Raw genomic sequence first — 22,245 nt, forward strand, 5'->3', positions numbered from 1 at the left:
ATTGGCCCAGTTTTGTTGCCCCAAATCCCTTGGTAAATATTTGAGAGATTCTCCAAATTGAGAGGTTGCAGTCTTGAACCGGCAACCTCAGCAACCCAAGGCTTGGGGCTTTGCCTAGTGATTGAGTAGGGATTTTGTGTGCCCAGGTCCCAGAGGCATGCAATATCAGCCCCTGCAGTTGGCAGGAAGTGTAGAGCCTCTGGACTGGTCAGTCCTCCAGGAAACTGGCCTCCTGCCCCCGAAAGGGCAACAAAGCAGACACAATGAACTTCAATTACCAGTGGAAGCCCCCCAGCACAAGGACCCTCCTCCAAGCATGAATGGCTCCACAAGGACCCCAATTTGCCTCTCTATTTGTGTAGGCCTAATGAGGCTGATGGTACGCGGGTGGCGCTGTGGGTTAAACCACAGAGCCTAGGACTTGCCGATCAGAAGGTCGGCGGTTCAAATCCCCGGGACGGGGTGAGCTCCCATTGCTCGGTCCCTGCTCCTGCCCACCTAGCAGTTTGAAAGCACATCAAAGTGCAAGCAGATAAATAGGTACCTCTCCCACGGGAAGGTAAACTGCGTTTCCGTGCGCTGCTCTGGTTCGCCAGAAGCGGCTTAGTCATGCTGGCCACATGACCCAGAAGCTGTACGCCAGCTCCCTCGGCCAATAAAGCGAGATGAGCGCCGCAACCCCAGAGTCGGTCACGACTGGACCTAATGGTCAGGGGTCCCTTTAATGAGGCTGAACTTTGGAGGCCCTCTCCAAAGTTTGGGATGCTTCAGTCCTCCATCTTTATTCAGAATAGCTTCCAGACGTAGATGAGAACTGACTCCCTCAGCTGAGGAACCATCCAGCCAAATTAGGCAACGATATCTCAAGAGACGTTTGAACCCACAGAGGGCAGACTTGCAAACGCTTTCAAAAAACTGTAGCAGACACACACACTTTTACCTGCCTCCCAAAACAGTTTTTGTGCATCACTTCCTGCTACTAGCATGCGGCCCCTGGCAGATTGCCCACGGGAGAATGCGGCCCTTGACAGACTTCCAAATTCCCCCCCTTAAAAAAAAAATCCTGCTGTAATTTTGTTGGGAGGCAGCCACCAAGAAGTTCCTTTTAAAAAAAAAAAAGAAAAGAAAAACTAAAGAGCTCCGTGGGGTTTGGAACCACGTACCTACAGGACCGCCTCTCCTGGTATGCCCCGTGGAGGACCTTAAGGTCCACAAATGACAACACTTTGGAGGTCCCAGGTCGCAAGGTGGTTAGATTGGTCTCAACTAGGGCCAGGGCCTTTTCAGTACTGGCCCCGACTTGGTGGAATGCTCTGTCACAAGAGACTAGGGCCCTGTGGGACTTGACATCTTTCTGCAGGGCCTGCAAGAAAAGAGCTGTTCTGCCTGGCCTTTGGTCTGGACTCAGTCTGACCCTTATGTTTCCCTCCTCTTATGGTCTTGATCTATGGGCTACTTTTAAAATGAGGCTGCATTTTAAATTGTATTTTAACCTGTATTTTAAATTGGGGTTTTTTCCTTATTATGTTTTTACTGGTGTTAGCCTCCCTCCCGCCAGGGAGGGCGGGGTATAAATTATTATTATTATTATTATTATTATTATTATTATTATTATTATTATTATTTTCCCTGTAAACCGCCTCGTCTTTTGCAGGACAAAGTGAATTACTCCCTGTGTCCAGGGCCCCGGTTGGAGGCAGCGCTGGCCTCTAAGGACCGGGAGATACTCCGCCTTCTCAAGGAGATCCAGCATTTGCAAAACTCCCTGCAGGAGCTAGAAGAGTCTTCGGCGAACCAGATTGCAGACCTGGAGCGACAGGTGGCAGCCAAGAATGATGCAATAGAGGTTCGTGATGCAGAATGCAGAGTTGGGCTCAAGGCGTCCCCTGCAGACTTGTTGTGTTGGGGGGGAGCTGAGGGGGGATGGATTGAGCCCCACCCCACCCTTCACAACTCACCCCATCTGCATAAAGGTTTCTTTTTTTAAGAATCAGAAGAATTTTGTTCACTTATTTGAATCTGGCTTCATTATTCATTGATGAAGTTAATCTAGAATCAGTAGCTGTATCCATTAAATAGTTTTTTTTTACTATTCCTATAAGTTGCTTTGGGTTGCTTGCGTGAGAAAAGCGACTGAAAATATAACAGATGGTAGCAATAATATACTCAGAGTAGACCCGCTGAAATTAGTGCGCATGACTAACATAGGTCCCCTGATTTCAATGGGTATGCGCCAAGTATGAATTCAAGTGGACCTAACCCAAGGTTCGTAACAAGGTATATATGTATATATTTCGCATACTGCGTGCATAAAAATGTATGGCTGTCATCGCAAAGCTAACATGGGACAATTTGTCCTGCTGCATCGCAACCCTGGATTTGCAGAAAAATCCAAGAGACCAAGCAAAGCGAGCTTATTAGTTGCATGGGGTGCGAAGGGGAAGTTTTGGGGGTTTGTGGGGGGGGGTGGCAGGGGGGTTGGTGGGTGGAGCAAACAGGGGCATAGACCCCTGTGTGTGTGTAATTGAGTGTGTGCCGGCGCCATTACACATACAGTGGTACCTCAATTTTCGAACACCTCCATTGACAAACATTTCGGTTTACGAACACCGTAAACCGGGAAGTAAATGCTTCCATTTTCAAACGTGCCACAGCGGCTTCCGCTGAGTGCAAGATCCTGGGGCCTAGCTGTCGGCTGTTGAGTTTTCGATTTTCGAACATTTCAGAACTCCAACGGTCTTCTGGAACGGATTACAGTGGTACCTCAGGTTAAGTACTTAATTCGTTCCGGAGGTCTGTACTTAACCTGAAACTGTTCTTAACCTGAAGACCACTTTAGCTAATGGGGCCTCCTGCTGCTGCCGCGCCGCCGGAGCACGATTTCTGTTCTCATCCTGAAGCAAAGTTCTTAACCTGAAGCACTATTTCTGGGTTAGCGGAGTCTGTAACCTGAAGCATATGTAACCTGAGGTACCACTGTACATTCGAAAACTGAGGCATTTGAGCTCCAGTTCAGTTGAGGATAAGGTTGTGGGGGCGAAGAGCTAAATTATGTCTTGAGCATGGCTAATAATGTGCTGGATTTCAGACTGGCCTAAGATATTGTGCTGCCTGAGTCAAAGGAAGAGACGGCATCTCCCTTTTCTATGTGCAGAAGCCAATTAAACTAGCAGTTTAATGTTTTTTCAACATTACTCGTTCCAGTACCTGTACCTTTTTTGTTTTAGAAGTTGGAAGAAAAGCTGCGGGCCCAGTCAGATTATGAGGAAATCAAGACGGAACTGAGGTAGGGTCTGTGGGTGAGGATCCCTGGCCTCCGCTGGGTGCTGTTTTAGGTCAAATGCTCTGGCTACCAGGAAATGAGATTCACAATAAGGCAATTTTCTCCTTTCGCTTTTGCAGGGCTGTGGCACTGCTCTTTCCACCCCTGGATGTTTTGCCCAGGGACAGTTGGGTTGCTGAGCTTTTCTCAGCCCCGTCCCCTAGAGCAGGCAAAGACTGACACATCCAGCCTGAGAGTTTTGGGGTGCTGCAGTGTATCGGTGGAGGTTGCAAGCAGACGCAGCCCCAAGCAAGGATGTCAACAGCATGAAGCATGTCCTCTTGATATAGGCTGCCCTTGTCATGGTTGTGGGTTCCGCAGCCCCGGCTCTCATCACTTATAAGGCTTTTTCAGAAGCAGAAGGGAGAGAGGGAGTGCATAATTAAAGTTACAAAACACAGGAGCAGTACAGGGGTATATTTTCCCAATATATTGAGGGCAGATCACGTAGAAAATAAAAGCAGCTGTAAATATATCATGGAAGCCAAATTTTCATGCTTTGGTTGGGAGTAGGTGTTTTGCATGCCTGAAACTGACACAAAAGAAATGAAATCCCACCACAACGTAGAAATGTTCCAGGTCTACCTTACACTTAAAGGTAAAAGTAAAGGGACCCCTGACCATTAGGTCCAGTCGTGACCGACTCTGGGGTTGCGCGCTCATCTCGTTCTATAGGCCGAGGGAGCCGGCGTACAGCTTCCGGGTCATGTGGCCAGCATGAACCAAGCAGCGCACAGAAACGCCGTTCACCTTCCCGCCGGAGCGGTACCTATTTATCTACTTGTACTTTGATGTGCTTTCGAACTGCTAGGTTGGCAGGAGACCTTACCCTTAGAGACCCATAATTTGTGAGTTAGTTTCTCTGGAAACAGCCATGGGCCACATCTTTGTGTACCACAACAAAAGGTTAAAATCCTGTAGTGTCTTCTATTTCTGGGCCAAATAAGTTATCTCTCTAGCATCTGCCTAAGAAAGTCCTTAGATCAGGAAGTTGCTGTTTGGTCATCCCACGAGCTCAAAGGGGCAAGTTGTGGGGTGGAGGGCTGTACAGCTCCTACGTTTTGTAACTTTAGTTATGCTTCTTTTGAACTTTTTTTATTCTACATTAATAAAAATCTTTTATTAAAAAGATTTGGAAAAAAAGAAAGAAAACCTGGGAGTGTTTCATGCACTTTCTCTCTCCCTCTGTGTACCCAACACCACCAACATACTGCCGCGTTGATATAAATAAGCCAATATAAATATAAATAAGCAGGCTGTGCAGTTTGCAAGAGATGTCCTTGAGATTGTTTGAGAGCTGAACGCAGACTGTCTCGCACACCAGACGAGTATCATAAACAGCAGCAGGCGGTGTTTGGGGGTGGCTCCACCCTCCTGACACCAGCAGCGCATACCTGGAAGGCACCAGGGTGGTGCAGAGGCAAGGGACGCACAGCCCCCCGCCAGATGGATCCCTATGCCTGTATGTCTGTGCAGCTGCTCGCCCTTGCAAGCAGCCCTGTCTCACCCGAGTGCTGTGCATAGGAGTCGCTGTGAGTCTAGTGTTGAGGCTGGGGGTGCTGCTGCTAATGGCCGCTGCTAGGTAAAGTGTAAAGGGACCCCTGACCGTTATGTCCAGTCGTGGTCGACTCTGGGGTTGTGGTGCTCATCTCGCTTTATTGGCCGAGGGAGCCGGCGTACAGCTTCCGGGTCATGTGGCCAGCATGACTAAGCCGCTTCTGGCAAACCAGAGCAGCCAGCGCACGGAAATGCCGTTTATCTTCCCACCGGAGTGGTACCTATTTATCTACTTGCACTTTGACGTGCTTTCAAACTGCTAGGTTGGCAGGAGCAGGGACCGAGCAACGGGAGCTCACCCCGTCGCAGGGATTCGAACTGCCAACCTTCTGATCGGCAAGCCCTAGGCTCTGTGGTTTAGACCACAGCGCCACCTGCATCCTATGGCTGCTGCTAATGGCCTGCTAATGATGCCTCTCTGTGTACCCCAGATTCCATGGCCTTGGTTCAGATGTTTCCATGAACCCAGGATGGGGGAGCGTGTGGCCCTCCAGATGTGACTGGGCACCTCTTCTGCTGAGATAGGGGAGGGAAGCAGGGCCACCAGCAACTTTTACCACATCCTCTCCTTGAGCTTTTCAAGGGACGCAGGTGGCGCTGTGGGTTAAACCGCAGAGCCTAGGAGTTGCCGATCAGAAGGTCGGTGGTTTGAATCCCCGTGACAGGGTGAGCTCCCATTGCTCGGTCCCTGCTCCTGCCAGCCTAGCAGTTCAAAAGCACATCAAAGTGCAAGTAGATAAATAGGTACAACTCCAGCAGTAAGGTAAACAGTGTTTCCGTAAGCTGCTCTGGTTCGCCAGAAGCGGCTTAGTCATGCTGGCCACATGACCCGGAAGCTGTACACCGGCTCCCTCGGCCAATAAAGCGAGATGAGAGCCGCAACCCCTGTCGTCCACGACTGGACCTAATGGTCAGGGGTCCCTTTACCTTTACCTTTTTACCTCCTTGAGCTTTTCCACCCCAGCTGGCCCATAAAATAATTCTGTACCTAAGTTTCCTTATTTCCTCCTCTCTCCCCATCCATTTTCCTATTACGTCATGGCCTTTTAGACTGTAAGTTTGAGGGCAGAGGCTGTTACGGGGTTTTGATGAACGCATTTGATTAGCAAATAAAATAAAATAGACTCCTGTTGGCCCTAGCCAGCATGAACAATGGACAGGGGACATGGAGGGCCAGTAGGTTCCCTGTACAGTGGTGCCCCGCAAGACGAATGCCTCGCAAGACGAAAAACCCGCTAGACGAAAGGGTTTTCCGTTTTTCGAGGTGCTTCGCAAGACGAATTTCCCTATGGGCTTGCTTCGCAAGACGAAAACGAGTTGCGGTTTTTTTTCGCTTTTTTCTCCCTTTTTCTAAACCGCTAAGCCGCTAATAGCACTAATCCGCTAAGCCGCTAATAGGGTTGCTTCGCAAGACGAAAAAACCGCAAGACAAAGAGACTCGCGGAACGGATTCTTTTCATCTTGCGAGGCACCACTGTACTGAACATAAACCATGCAGCCCTTTAGAGATTTGAGCCTGGGAGTTTTCAAGCTCCACACCTCACTCTTTGCTGTTATATGTGCTGGATTGGGCTGTAGTCCAAAATATCTGTAGAGCACCAGGCTGGGGAGGTCCTAGAAGCCAATCTTTGAACTGTGGAACAGGAGCCTGAGATCCGCTTGCAAGCTGTCCAGGAAACCCATCACTTATACAACTCCCTTTTTTATTTTGCAGCATTTTGAGAGCGATGAAGCTGGCCTCCTCTAACTGCAACCTTTCCCAGGCAAGTGCACACTGCATGAAGGGCCAGCATGGTGTCTTGGTTCTGCTGGACCTGGGAGACCAAGGTTCAGATCTCCCTGCTCAGCTATGAATATCACCTTGGGGGCCCAGTCATTGCCTCTTAGCTAATAATAATAATAATAATAATAATAATAATAATAATAATAATTTATTATTTATACCCTGCCCATCTGGCTGAGTTTCCCCAGCCACTCTGGGCAGCTCCCAATCAAGTGTTAAAAACAGTACAGCATTACATATTAAAAACTTCCCTGAACAGGGCTGCCTTAAGATGTCTTCTGAATGTCAGGTAGTTGTTTATCTCTTTGACATCTGATGGGAGGACATTCCACAGGGTGGGTGCCACTACCGAAAAGGCCCTCTGCCTGGTTCCCTGTAGCCTCACTTCTCGCAGCGAGGGAACCACCAGAAGGCCCTCGGTGCTGGACCTCAGTGTCCAGGCTGAACGATGGGGGTGGAGACGCTCCTTCAGGTATACTGGACCAAGGCCGTTTAGGGCTTTCAAGGTCAGCACCAACACTTTGAATCGTGCTCGGAAACGTACTGGGAGCCAATGCAGATCTCTCAGAACCGGTGTTATGTGGTCCCGGCGGCCACTCCCAGTCACCAGTTTAGCTGCCGCATTCTGGATTAATTGCAATTTACGGGTCACCTTCAAAGGTAGCCCCATGTACAGTACGTTGCAGTAGTCCAAGCGGGAGATAACTCGCCTACCTCACAGGTTTGCAGCGAGGATAAAATGGGGAAGGGGAAGACCAGCCAGTTTGTAGTTGTTTAAAGAGTGTCCTGGAAATAATGGCATGAATCAATGGGAAGAAGCACTCAAACATTTGCAAACTCTGTGACCGCATGAGAAGCATTTTCCAACCCTTGAGTCAAGGATGCTTTGCAGCCACAGGAATGCACACGGCAGAGAGTTAAGTCTTTATTGACAAAGATAACACAATCACTTCTACAGCGATTCAAAGTGCTGGTTTTGATCTATAAAGCCTCAGTACCTCAAGGACCGCCTCCTTCCACATGAACCTACCCGGACCCTGAGATCATCTTCTGAGGCCCTCCTTCGTGTGCCTCCTCCTTGAGAGGTCCGGAAGGTGGCAACACGAGAACGGGGCCTTCTCTGCAGTGGCTCCCTGTCTGTGGAATGATCTCCCCTGGGAAGTTCGCCTGGTGCCTTCATTATACACCTTTAGGTGCCAGGCAGAAACGTTCCTTTTTAACCAGGCCTTTGGTTGATTTGACTGGCATCCTATGCCCTTTTAAAATGTGGGGGAGGGGGGTTTGGAGAGGGGAGATTATTGTGTTGTTGTTGTTGTTTTGATTATGAATTTTGGGTTTTTATATTTTGATGTTATTCTGTGGACTGCCCTGAGACCTGCGGGTATAGGGTGGTATATAAATGAATTAATAATAATAATAATAATAATAATAATAATAATAATAATACAGCTGTGTGGATATGCACACCAGTGTAGCGTCTAGGCAGCTATTCCCAGGTCTGCACCCTATGGAGCAGTTGCAGCAACTGGGGACCGCTCCCCCTCCACCAATTTATGTACCTTCCTGTGTACACAGAGCTAGAGATGATGGCTGTGTGGAAGCTGCCTTTGCTCTTCCCACTTCAAGTCTCTCCTGGTTCTGGGAGACAGTGGTGCTGGCCAGGGTGGGGAAGCACTCAGCCCTTCACTGGTCTGGCCTGCCTCTTCCACCAGCTCTGAAGCTTCCTCCGCCTCTAATTCTTGCCCCCTGGCTGGTACAGATCCCCACAACCCACTGCTCCCCTCTCCAGAATCAGACTTCAGGGGGGCCCCCTTACCCCCCGGCGCCCACTCATCAGCATCCTGCCAGTCCTGATGCTTTGCTTCCCTGCCCAACTTTTCCCCCCCTCAATTCAATCTTTTATTTTTATTTTTAGAGCATATCAAAACCCAGTGATGTTTTGCTTCTGGGAAAGGAATCCTTCTACCCGTCGCAGAAGTTCCTTTTGGAAAAACCAGGCCTCGTACCCAGTACTGGTAGGTTGGGGTGCATGAAAATGCATTTCTACAGAGGTCCCTGGTGGGTTTTCACGGGGTGGAGGAGGTCTTGCATGCAGAGGGGCCCTTGCATGCACTACCCCAGTTAAATGCAGGTTAAGGTGTTGCAGCACCACAGAGAACTCCCAACAAGCAGATTTGCACCATGGAGGGTTGGAAGCAAATGGCATTGGGGGCCTTTAAGGCTGGACGCCAACACCTGGCTATTGGTCAGGGGTGGTGGGAGCTATGAGTCCAGCAACATCTGTGGGGGGAGGCATAGGTGTCGGCATCCTTCAGGGGTCGAGGTGCCAGCTGGCCAGCCCCCAGCTGGATCATGCCCTTCCAGCCGTGACGATCCCCTGATTTCTGGTGCAACGTAAATCAGCGACTCAGACTTCAAAAGCCTGAGCACGCTATATTAGCAGAGCATACTAAGCAAACAGAACAGGCGTGAGACTTGTGGAAACATACTAACAGCTAAAGATTTATTAAGCATAAATCAGGGCAAAGAAAACATGTCGTCTCCCTTTCTTCTCTTCAGAGAGAGAGAGTGGAAAGCAAAAGCTATACACACAACGGAAGTTCCCAGCAAGCTGTGCTGGAACGTAAACAGACATGTGACACGTAACCATCCCATGTTTGGTCCTTAAGGTGGAATGGAATTTTCCAACCATAGGTTCTGCTTTAGAGTAAGCTATAGTTGGTTTGTGTATCTCTCCCTTCCGCTTTGGTCTCTAGAGGAGGATCCCTCGGAGGATGAGTCGGTGAAGGACTCCATGGGCACAGACCAATCCTACCTTTCCCCTCAGCACCTCTCGCACCCGCTCCGGGAAGATTCGACCTCCCCGTCCCTCATCCAGCCGCTGCTGGGCCCCTCCATGGCTCAGGAGGTACCGAGGACTTTCACGCTCTCGCCTTTTCCTGCTGAGCGGATCCCACTGGACTCCCTCCTCCCGAAACAGATGGGGCCTCCTGCGTACAAGAACGAGGCTGGCGGCATGGCAGCCTTCCCTTCTGCTTTCTACTCCGCCAAAACGGCAGCGTTGCCGGGCAACCCCACCCAAGCCATCCCAGCCAGCGAGGCGAGCCCACCCAGTGACCAGTCGGAAGGCAGCAGTTCGGGTTCGGCCGATGAGGAGCAGCTGGACACAGCCGAAATTGCCTTCCAGGTGAAGGAGCAGCTCCTCAAGCACAACATTGGCCAGCGCGTCTTTGGGCATTACGTCCTGGGCCTCTCTCAGGGCTCCGTCAGTGAGATCCTGGCCAGGCCAAAGCCTTGGCGTAAGCTCACAGTCAAGGGGAAGGAGCCGTTCATCAAGATGAAGCAGTTCCTCTCTGATGAGCAGAACGTCTTGGCCCTGAGGACGATCCAAGTCCGCCAGAGAGGTAAGTAGGCTAGGCAGGGGACTGGCAGGTGGACACAGTTTTTGTGGGTCTCTCTGGGCCTGGAGGAAGCAGGGAGGGCTGCTTCTGGCATAACTATCCAGGCCTTGTGAGGAACAGGCCCCTGAGGCAGAGGAACAATATAATAATAATAATAATAGTTACAGATAGGTAGCCGTGTTGGTCTGCCATAGTCAAAACAAAATAAAAAAATTCCTTCCAGTAGCACCTTAAAGACCAACTAAGTTAGTTCTAGGTATGAGCTTTCGTGTGCATGCACACTTCTTCAGATACATCTGTATCTGAAGAAGTGTGCATGCACACGAAAGCTCATACCTAGAACTAACTTAGTTGGTCTTTAAGGTGCTACTGGAAGGAATTTTTTTATTTTGTTTTGATAATAATAATAATTTATTATTTATACCCCGCCCATCTGGCTGAGCTTCTCCAGCCGGTTCCCAATCAAGTGTTAAAAACAGTACAGTGTTAAATATTAAAAACTTCCCTGAACAGGGCTGCCTTCAAATGTCTTTTAAAGATAGGATTGCTGCTTATTTCCTTCACATCTGAAGGAAGGGTGTTTCACAGGGTGGGTGCCACTACCGAGAAGGCCCTCTGTCTGGTTCCGTGTAACCTCACTTCTCGCAATGAGGGAACCGCCAGAAGGCCCTCGGTGCTGGATCTTGGTGTCCAGGCTGAACGATGGGGGTGGAGAAGCTCCTTCAGGTATACAGGACCGAGGCCATTTAGGGCTTTAAAGGTCAGCACCAACACTTTGAATTGTGCTCGGAAACGTACTGGGAGCCAATGCAGATCTCTCAGAACCGGTGTTATGTGGTCCCGGCGGCCAATCCCAGTCACCAGTCTAGCTGCCGCATTCTGGGTTAATTGCAGTTTCCGGGTCACCTTCAAAGGTAGCCCCACGTAGAGGGTGTTGCAGTAGTCCAAATGGTGCTCCTTTCCACACGCCAAGGCGCATTGTGCTGGGTTGGCACCTGAAGCAGAAAGCCACATCAGGCTCTCTCCCTGGGAGTGAAAATACAATACAGATTAGAAAACACTTTGCTTCCTTTTCATGCTCACCCAAACCCAACCACCTGAGGCAGGTACCTCGCTCTTCCTAATGGTAGGGCCAGCTCTGCTATTCTCCTCCCCAGCGGTTATTTTTATGTTGTGAACCACCCTGTGGTCAGTTACATTTCCCCTTTATCTCAGAATGGCTTAATTTGGCTTTGAGGCAAGGGTGTCTCATGTGTTGTTATACTCCCAACTTCTATCAGCCAGTGGTCAAGGATGATGGTGTTTCTGAGAGGGCCAAAATTTCTGCCTCCAATCTGAAAACAAGAATAGTGTGCCTTTTCCTCTAAAGCAGCGGTTCTCAACCTGTGGGTCCCCAGATGTTGTTGGACTACAACTCCCATCATCCCTGATGTTATGTACTGAAGTTCTCACCCTGGGCCAGCAGGGGGATACTGTAGATAGTTCAGGTCCACATATGCAAATAAGGTATCGAAAGTGACATTCAGTGATTGGATAGTTACAGAAAGTTGTTACAGTTACATTGTCCTGGAGCTCTATATAAGCAGGCTGGATGTACCCTTCAGTTCAGTTCTGTTCTGGCCTGTGAATAAACAAGAGCTGTTTGAAGAATCGCTGTGTCGTCTGATATGTTCACCCACAACTTAACCGAAAGCTAGCTTGGAACCTCGGTAGCTAGCTTTCTAGGTGCAGGGAGGTTCACCCACAACATAACACCTGAGCTCTGGCCTTCCTAGTTAGGGGTGATGGGAGTTGCAATCCAACAACATCTGGGGACCCACAGGTTGAGAACCGCTGCTCTAAAGCGTAGTTTTAGCCCAAAGCAAATTTATACAGATTGAATCTATTAATCCGGGTGTGGAGTACCACACGCCAGCCTCTTGGCAGTTCCTCTTCTGGGCTGGTCCGCATTGCTCTTGTTTCAGCCCCTTGCCATCCTTCCCCTCCAAGCCTTGGCCTCGCAAAGGCAGGGCCCAACAGCCAGGTTCCTGGCCTCTTTCCCGTCATGCCATGCAACTAATGGCAGGAGATGTTTCCCTCCAACAGGGGCTCCTAAAAATAGCTGAGCACTGGCGCCGGTAAATACTTCCCTGACGTTAACATGAGCTGAGCTGGTACAAAACACGAGGCAAGTGGCAGGCCTCAAACGTTGTGCTTCTTTGATCAGGCAGCATTACGCCCAGGATTAGGACGCCAGAGACGGGCTCTGACGATGCCATCAAGAACATCCTAGAACAAGCCAAGAAGGAGATTGAGTCACAGAAAGGAGGTAAGGGCCGTGAGGAACCACCAAGGTTGCCCTCGGTGGCATCTTAATATTTCGCAGGTTTGGAGTTTGTCCAAGAATTCAAGAGGGTCTTTTGCCGGACAGCTGGATGGAAGAGTGAGCTACGAATCAACCTCTCCGCAATGGGACAGCATCCGGCGACTATCCAGGAAGTGTTTTCCTCCCCAGTAGTCCTGGATTATACAATATAATGCTACTGAATACTGTTTGCATCATCATAGTACAGTGGTACCTCAGGTTAAGAACTTAATTCATTCTGGAAGTCCGTTCTTAACCTGAAACTGTTCTTAACCTGAGGTACCACTGTAGCTAATGGGGCCTTCCACTGCCGCCATGCAGCTGCCACACAATTTCTGTTCTCATCCTGAAGCAAAGTTCTTAACCCAAGGTACTATTTCTGGGTTAGCGGAGTCTGTAACCTGAAGCACTGTATAGTGGTATCCCTTGTTTGTGTGAGACGGAGGAGGGCTGGGAATGTGTATTTTAAGGAGGTGCTTGCCATCTGCAGCTTTTACAATTACTTTCATTTTCTAAAAAAATCAATTTTTTACAAAATAAATAAATCTACCCCATTATTCAGGAGCATTTTTCTAGTTGATTAAAAGCTTTTTTCCATTTGTTAATCAATTAATTGCTTAAAAGTTGAAGCTTTCTACTTTTTATTTATTTCCGGTTATTACCCCTTTCCTTCTACTGCTCAAGGCAGTAGTGGATAATAAGGAGAAGCATCTGGGAGCTCTCAGGCAATCTTTTCTTCAGGCACTGACCAGGCCCAGGCCTACTTAAGTAAAAGGAAAAGGGGGGAAAGTTCAAGCATAGTTGTCAGGGAACTGCCATCAGTGCCGGAGGGAGAGAGCAAAATCCAGAGGGATTCCAGAGAGCGTCCCGGGATGGGGAAAGGCAGCCCATCTTCTGGGGAAGAGAATCAGCGTAGCACCAGTGGAGAAGGGGGGCAGATGGGGGAAGCGGCGAGGCAGACCCATGACTCCTCGCCGGGGACCAGCGGGGAGAGTAGGGGTCCTCCGCTGCCTACGCCCTCCTTGCGCAGAAGGCTTTCACACAGAGAGAGTAGGAGGAGACTAGGCGTCAAAGAGCTTCTTTGCTGGAAGAAGTTTAAGAAACACCCACTGACGGATTCTGCCAGCGATTGAGGCAGCCACGGGCGAGTGGCTGTCCGGACAGAAAAGGTTCACTCAGGCAACCCAGCCAGGTGTTTGCACCGGCTTACGCACGAGCAACCCCTAGAACCATTACAGCAGTGTTACATGCACTTGTGTGTGTGTGATTGTGTACATTTATGTCATAAAACATAATTCATAAAATTTATACACCACTTGATTGTAAAAACAAACAAACCTCAGATTGGTTTGCATATTCCATGTACGTTACAAACAGAATGAAAGAAATGCAACATTAAATTAAGGTACAGAGGTACCTCGGGTTAAGAACTTAATTCGTTCTGGAGGTCCGTTCTTAACCTGAAACTGTTCTTAACCTGAAGCACCACTTTAGGTAACGGGGCCTCCCGCTGCAGCCGCACTGCCGGAGCACGATTTCTGTTCTCATCCTGAAGCAAAGTTATTAACCCGAGGTACTATTTCTGGGTTAGCGGAGTCTGTAACCTGAAGTATATGTAAGTTGAAGCATATGTAACCCGAGGTACCACTGTAATGAGGATTAACATCAGAATGGCTTATGGGAACTATCGGGAATGATTATGAAAAGCAGTAGATCAGATCCCCCCCCCCGACCTCGGACCATGGTGAAGTCCCCCCCCCCCCCAATTTTTTTATAATTTGGCATAATATTTGGTCTGTTGGGTTATTGAATAATATGCATAATTTGGAATATATGATGTGGTTTAATTGGAATGTTAAAATGGAAAATTTAATATTATTTTAAAAATAATAATAGGGGTGGCAGGTTCATATATTTAAAAGGGGTGGGGGTCTGGGGAAGGTTTCCCGTGCACGAGATCGTACATTCAATTGGTCCAAAATGCAGCGGCCAGATTTCTGGCTGGGTTGCTTTCACATCTCATAGAACTCTCCTTGTAAAATAGCTGCACTGATTACCAGTTTGTTTGCTGGCCCAATTCAAGGTGCTCACATTGGTGTTTAAAGCCCTCAATGACTCAGGCCCCAAATACCTGAAAGACCACCTATGGACTAAGGTTACCTGACGTCCCCGTTTCCTGGGGACAGACCCTGGATTTACAAATCAGTCCCCATACAAAATCCATTGAAGTTGAAGTGCCATATTTAATGGCATTGGAGTATATTATTATAATATTATATTATATTATATTATATTATATTATATTATATTATATTATATTATATTATATTATATTATATTATTAATTTTCAATGACTGAATCTGTGATCAGCCTTTTATTAGGATGCCTTCGTTAAAATCTGATCAGGTAGCACAGGGGCTAGGGAGGCGGGAACCCGTTTAAAAGTCCTTTAAGGTCTCTCCATTGAGCTGCAGTGGCCTCCCTCTTTCTACCCTCCTCACCTGTGCCCCTTCCTTCCGCAGGGGACACCAAGAGCTCTGCGGTGCCCCAGGTGATCACCAACGGCACCTGCGCCAGCAACTCTGAAGATGCCATCAAGAGCATATTGGAGCAGGCCCGCCGGGAGATGCAGGCCCAGCAGCAAGCCTTGCTGGAGATAGAAGCGGGGGGCGCCAGCAGGCCTGTCACCACACCCCCTGTGGAGCGCTCGACCCTGGCGACGGTCAGCCAGAACATCGTCCAGGCTTACATCAAGCAGGAGGAGGGCATGCTGGGCCCAAACGCCGGTGGCAGCACAATGCAGAACTCCCTGACCGTGCTCTCCCCTGCGGCCTTCGTCCAGAGCATCATCCGGAAGGTCAAGTCCGAAATCGGGGATGCCGGCTCCTATTTTGACCAGCACTGGGCTTCCGAAAGGAGCTTGCTGAGCCGTCCGTACACCTCTGTGTCGCCTTCTTTGTCCTCCTCGTCCAGCTATTCCAGTATGGCCAATGGCCGGGCGTGGCAGCGGGGCGAGCCCAGCGACGCCAACCCAAACGAGGAAGACCTGGTGACCTCTGAGGATGAGCCCCACAGGGTGATAGAGGTCAAGTCGGAAGGGGCCGGCTCAGAAGCCCAGGGAGCCGGGCGCCTGTCCTATTACCCGTCCTACGTGCCAAGGACTCTCAAACCCACCGTCCCGCCCTTGACGCCGGAGCAGTACGAGTTGTACATGTACAGGGAAGTGGACACCTTGGAGTTGACGCGGCAGGTCAAGGAGAAGCTGGCCAAGAACGGGATCTGCCAGCGCATCTTTGGGGAAAAGGTACCCCAGCAATAAACATTCAGCCCTTAAAGAGGCTTGTGGCCATGCTTGGCTCAAGAGAGAGAGAAGTGGAAAGGAGAATACTTTTTATTCTCCTGGGCATTTGGGCAGCATTATATAGGCAGAAGGGACGCGGGTAGCGCTGTGGGTTAAACCACAGAGCCTAGGACTTGCCAATCAGAAGGTCAGCGGTTCGAACCTCCGCGACGGGGTGAGCTTCCGTTGCTTGGTCCCTGCTCCTGCCAACCTAGCAGTTCAAAAGCACATCAAAGTGCAAGTAGATAAATAGGTACCTCTGCAGCGGGAAGGTAAACCATAGACTTATTATACTTCTGCGGACTTTCAAAGATTGACAGACGCGTGTTCATTTGTTTTCAAATATATTACAGAATTTACGAGTGTACACATTTTGTTTTTGTTGTACTGAATCGTGTATATTATGCAATAAGAACTACAGTGCTATCTAGTATACTGGTCTTCGTGTTGCTTGTGTTGTTCGTTGTGTTAAGTTTGCAACACAGGGGTTTGTTCTTCTGTAGTGGTGGTTTTGAATGGCGGGGCTTGGACATGGGCCAAGGCCTCCTCCATCCTCCTCATCTCCTGTCTTGTTTCAGGTGCTGGGTCTGTCTCAAGGGAGCGTGAGCGACATGCTGTCTAGGCCCAAGCCCTGGAGCAAGCTGACTCAGAAAGGCCGGGAGCCCTTCATCCGGATGCAGCTGTGGCTCACGGACCAGCTGGGCCAAGGCATGAGCCAGCAGGCCAACCCGCCACATGGTAGGTCCCTGCTGGCCCTCCAGCATGGGGCAGCCTCTTCCTCAGGTCATATCTCCAGGCAGGCCAAGCCCCCACTGGAAATAGTCTATTCCTCTTCTCGTTGTTATACAGTGGTACCTCGGGTTAAGTACAGTGGTGCCTCGCAAGACGAAATTAATCCGTTCCGCGAGTCTCTTCGTCTAGCGGTTTTTTCGTCTTGCGAAGCAAGCCCATTGACGGCTTAGCGGATTAGCGCTATTAGCAGTTTAGCGGCTTTTAGCGGATCAGCTGATAAGCAGTTTAGCGGCTTAGGAAAAGGGGGGAAAAGGGGGAAAAACCCGCAGGAACTCGCAAGACATAGGGAAATTCGTTTTGCGAAGTGCCTCCAAAACGGAAAACCCTTTCGTCTAGCGGGTTTTCCGTCTTGCGAGGCGTTCGTCTTGCGGGGCACCACTGTACTTAATTCGTTCCGGAGGTCCGTTCTTAACCTGAAACTGTTCTTAACCTGAAGCACCACTTTAGCTAATGGGGACCTCCTGCTGCTGCTGCGCTGCCGGTGCACGGTTTCTGTTCTCATCCTGAAGCAAAGTTCTTAGCCTGAAGCACTATTTCTGGGTTAGCGGAATCTGTAACCTGAAGCGTATGTAACCTGAAGCGTCTGTAACCCGAGGTACCACTGTATATTTATTCAAAGCATACCGCTTTCTCTGACTTAAGGTGGCTTACGGACAAAAGCATAGAATAACACGCACACATATCTCTTCAAAACCTCAGGAAAAGCAACGGCCATTCGAGATAATTGACTGCAATGTACCACGTCAGAGCAAAGGTGGAAATGCCACTCTTTTTCTTTTTTGGTAACAATTTTTATTAAGGTTTTCTTTTCCCCCCTTTCTTTTTAAAATGCTTTATTGAACTTAAAAGAAAAAGGAAATAGAATCAAAAACAAAATTCTTCATAGATAACACAAAATCATAAAAATTTGTTACACTTTGTCATCATCTTCTTAAGGTTCCAACGACTTCCCATCGACTCCGTATTTCTTTGAATGCTCATTTACCTAATGCACTATTTATCTCAGTTATTGTTGCTAATTATCAAGAAAATTGTCGTTTCCTACACATATCCATTGTATCGCAGAAGTTATTCGAAGGCTGCCACAGAGGTTATACTACTACAATAAGATGATTTTTATGGAAACCCCATTTCTCAATAAGCATTGAGGTTTTCCAGTATTGCAAGGCAGTATGAAAGAGGAAAAACCGTAACAAAATAAGACAAGAGGAACAGGCAGGCAGAGGTCAGAGGATTAAGTACATCTGTCTGAGGCTACTGACTCATCTGGAAAATATATATAACACTGAATAGGAATGAGAGGGTTGAAAATGTGAAGGAGGGACTCAGAAAGTCCAGTAAGGAAGTCTTATGAGCTTCCAGACATCCCATGAGGAACTGATTTAGGTGATTGTCTTTTTTTTTATAATAATTTTTATTAGTTTTCCAATTTTAAGACAAGACAACAACAACATACAAACATCAACAAATACAAACAAACACACAAATATAGTTTCTTAACCTCATTTTCATAAACCTCCTTTCTCGGACTTCCCCATACCTCACCCTTTTTGCATCCTTATTTTACAGTTTTTCAGCAACCCTTTTTGCCAATTAAATTTAAACTTATTATCTCTCTCAATTTCACCTTAAATCATCATGATTTAGGTGATTGTCATTGGCATCCGGAACCAAGTCCCACCAAACTGCCACCAAAGAGTCCGGTTTGGTTTTTCCAGATAAAAATCTCACGTGGCAGGTAACCTTTTTCTTGTTAGGCAACTGTTAGTAGATTTTTCTACTTGTTTTTATTATTGCCTGTTAACCGCCCTGAGCCAGGCTTTGGCTGGGAAGGGCGGGGTATAAATAAAAATTATAAATAAAAATTAATTATAAATAAAAATTATTATTATTATTATTATTATTATTATTATTATTATTATTATTAAGTTGTGGGTGAACATATCAGACGACACAGCGATTCTTCAAACAGCTCTTGTTTATTCACAGGCCAGAATAGAACTGAACTGAAGGGTTCAGTCAGCCTGCTTATATAGAGCTCCAGTACAACGTAACTGTAACAATTTTCTAAAACTATCCAATCACTGTACGTCACTTTCGATCCCTTATTTGCATAACTATCTACAGTATCCCCCTGCTGGCCCAGGGTGAGAACTTCAGTACATAACAATTATTATTATTATTATTTATTCCACAAAAGGTTGCAATCAGGGATGTGGCGTTTCCACCTTCAAGATGCTGTGATCTACCAGCTTACTCTGCACAGCACTTAGAAGCTACTTTGATATCAAATTTCTGTTTCTTTCCCTGAGGCTTTGAGATATATTATTTCCAAATGCGGGGGGTGGGGGAAGCCTGCCTGGAGAACCGGAGAAGGCCAGGGGCTCATTCCCCCAGGCTGTCCCGACAGCACCCTCCTTGCGCAGTCACCCTGTTTCAATATCTTGTCTCCTCATTCTGAGGCATGCAGGTGCCAGGTAAGATCCCGAGGGAAATGAAAACTGGTCTTTTAGTTTTGTTTTTCAGCTTAACGTTTGTATGGTGCATTAACAGCGTCCATGTTCTATATCTCGGTAATCCTTATGGCAGTGAATCCTCCAATGGTTAATTACAGTAATCCTATACTGGTAAATGGGACGCAGGTGGCGCTGTGGGTTAAACCACAGAGCCTAGGACTTGCTGATCAGAAGGTTGGCGGTTCGAATCCCCGCGACGGGGTGAGCTCCTGTTGCTCGGTCCCAGCTCCTGCCAACCTAGCAGTTCGAAAGCATGTCAAAGTACAAGTAGATAAATAGGTACCGCTCCGGAGGGAAGGTAAACGGCGTTTCCATGCACTGCTCTGGTTCGCCAGAAGCAGCTTAGTCATGCTGGCCACATGAACCGGAAGCTGTACGCCGGCTCCCTCGGCCAATAAAGCAAGATGAGCGCTGCAACCCCAGAGTCTGTCACGATTGGACCTAATGGTCAGGGATCCCTTTACCTATACTGTTAAATCAGGTTATTGTTCTTATATCACTGATTGGGGAGACGGCAAAGGCCAACAAGTGAGTTTGATGGCCGAGTGGAGATCCAAACTGGGGTCTTTCAGCCTCAACATTCATTTTCTGAGAAATGAACTCTGTATTTAACCAGTTTACACTCGCTTCAGCAACCTGGGATTGCTGCTTCTTTCTTTAATGCTCTAGATATACTACTCTTATATGGCAGCCTTGCAAATAAGCCTGCAAAAGTTACTAGCCTGCAGCTTTCTTTTTTTTGGCAACACCTACTAAGTTGCTGGTGGCCTGAATTTCCCTGTTGGCCAAGCCCCTTCTCTGCAGCTAGTATGGAAATGCTGGCCACTGGCCTTTTAGTGGGCTGGTTTTAAAGCAATTCCCTTCTACCAGGAAAGAGATTGTTCCTTCCTCCATAGCCACCACTAAAACTAGGTGGGCTGGCAGAAGAGGAAGGGAGTAGTTCTTCTGCCAGTCTGCTTACTCACCTGCATGCAATTCCTGGTTGCCTATGACTACCAAACAAGTTAAATGCAAGGCGGAATTTTATGGGTTTTCTGCCAATCCTTTGAGCTGTTGAATTATGAGTATGAAAATTAAAAAATCAGGAAGTGTGGTGATGATGGGAACAAATTAGCATGTGGCTGAAAAAAAAAAACCCTCCCTGCAAACCACTTCCTCTTAGTACCTTGTAGCATAATTATTTTCTGCTGTTCTTTGTTCAGTCAATACATCTTCATGGCTACTGTCTCCAGTGGGGTCCCTATCTCCTTTTTATAGTTATGGGGGGAAAGGTATAATGCTTTTACAGAACAGTGTGGCCAAAATAATTTTCCGTAAAGGCAGTTTTGAAATACGCCTAAAAAAATATGAAAGGTGCTTAAGAAACAAAACAATGCTATAATGGTAAACTTTAAATTTTAGTCCCAGTTACCCTGGGACTGCAGAAGAGAAGGGCTTAAGCCAGGGAACCCCTGGGAGGCTGTTGCCTCCTGGGAAGAACATCACTTCAAGGGGGAGACCAGCCTGCCCCATTCATCAGCCAAAGATGGATCCACCACCCTCTCACCACCACAATGAAGTATTCTCGGCTCCCACTGGAATTGGTTCTGGAACTGGAAAGGGAAGCACCCTTTGGCCCCATGTATCAGCCAGGGGACTCAGGGATGTGTATCTGCGTGCTCCCCTGTTTTCCAGTTTCACCACTTCCAGAGGGGCTGCTCATTGAGAATTCTTCCAGATTTGTTTGCTCAAGGTTTTATGACACGCTGTGTTTACTGAGCATTCATACTGATTTGTTTGTGGAGAACTTATGCGACATTTGTTATCCCACATCTTCCAGTGCATTTCCCTGTCACTTTCCTTACTGCAGAAAAATAGTCAGATAGGAGGAGGGAGGAGGAGTGGGTTTATTGCGCTAAAGCCACAAAATGAATTTGCTGGTGTGTACCTGAATCCTCGGGGCGCGGGTGGCGCTGTGGGTTAAACCTCAGAGCCTAGGACTTGCCGATCGGAAGGTCGGCGGTTCGACTCCCCGCAACAGGGTAAGCTCCTGTTGCTCGGTCCCTGCTCCTGCCAACCTAGCAGTTCGAAAGCACGTCAAAGTGCAAGTAGATAAATAGGTACCGCTCCGGCGGGAAGGTAAACGGCGTTTCCGTGCGCTACTCTGGTTCGCCAGAAGCGGCTTAGTCATGTTGGCCACATGACCCGGAAGCTGTATGCCGGCTCCCTCGGCCAGTAAAGCGAGATGAGCGCCCCAACCCCAGAGTCGTCCACAACTGGACCTAATAGTCAGGGGTCCCTTTGCCTTTACCTTTACCTGAATCCTCAGTGTTTTGGATAATTTTTGTTTGTTTCCTCTGCTTGTAAGCTGCCACGAGAATAATTTGATTGAATGGTAGGGTGCAATTCCGTTAATCAGTCTTAAATGTCCCTCTATAACTAGGCCTTTGGCTGATTAAACCATCTGTGGACTTTAAATCTGTTTATGGGTGGGTGGGGATATTGGTTTTTGCAAGCCCATGCACTAACCCCACTCCCCCCCGGGCCCGGGAGCCAGCTCCATAAATAAGGAGACATGACACAGCAATGTATGGGATTAAATTAGGCAACAACTTTATTAATTTCAGATGTAGGAAACCTTGGCTTAGGCATTGGACAGCATCCCTCTCAGCCCCAGGTTGGGTCTGAGGATGCGCAGGGCATATAGGTGTTGTGGGGGAGACTGCCCCAGCCAGCCGCCCATTGGCTAGCCAGAAAGGGGGCAGAGCGACAGCTAGGCAGCAAGGAGAGTTGTCTCAGAGGCTCGGGAAGCCCACGCCGGGTCGCAAATCCCACCCACTACTCCGACAGGTGAGCAGTAATTGTTATCATGTTATATATTTCCTGTTTTCATTTTGTTTTCTTTATGCTGTAAACTGCCTTGTGATCGTCAGGGTGGTATTTAATAGTAGTGACAATAGTTATACCGTATTTTTCGCTCTATAAGACGCACTTTTTCCCCTCCACAAATTAAGGGGAAATGTGTGTGCGTCCTATGGAGCACATGCAGGCTCCTTGGCTTCAGCGATAGCAACACAAAGCCTCCGAAGTGCAGAGGGAGCACTCCCTCTGCACTCTGGAGGCTTTGTGTTGCTTTCGCTGAAGCCTTGAGAGCGAAAGGGGTCGGTGCGCACCGCTCTCACTCTCCAGACTTCAGGGATAGCCGCCTGA

General features: G+C 48.2%; 1 protein-coding gene and 1 long non-coding RNA gene across 2 annotated transcripts in view; one reads left to right on the plus strand and one right to left on the minus strand.

Annotated features, from left to right (window-relative positions):
* Positions 1-22,245, minus strand: part of LOC309345521 — a 330,624-nt gene that overhangs the window by 231,765 nt on the left and 76,614 nt on the right. The gene's annotated exons all lie outside the window — the stretch shown is intronic.
* The window catches only part of CUX2 (cut like homeobox 2), a 264,515-nt gene that overhangs the window by 220,368 nt on the left and 21,902 nt on the right, over positions 1-22,245 (plus strand). The window contains exons 11-18 of the mRNA XM_081868590.1: positions 1,655-1,846; positions 3,228-3,286; positions 6,594-6,642; positions 8,578-8,677; positions 9,419-10,066; positions 12,270-12,371; positions 14,931-15,712; positions 16,327-16,486. Coding sequence (XP_081724716.1) covers positions 1,655-1,846; positions 3,228-3,286; positions 6,594-6,642; positions 8,578-8,677; positions 9,419-10,066; positions 12,270-12,371; positions 14,931-15,712; positions 16,327-16,486 — 2,092 coding nt within the window. The remainder of the gene's footprint in view (positions 1-1,654; positions 1,847-3,227; positions 3,287-6,593; positions 6,643-8,577; positions 8,678-9,418; positions 10,067-12,269; positions 12,372-14,930; positions 15,713-16,326; positions 16,487-22,245) is intronic.

This window comes from Podarcis erhardii (genome assembly GCF_964252035.2).
Source record: "Podarcis erhardii genome assembly, chromosome: 7".
NCBI lineage: Eukaryota > Metazoa > Chordata > Lepidosauria > Squamata > Lacertidae > Podarcis > Podarcis erhardii.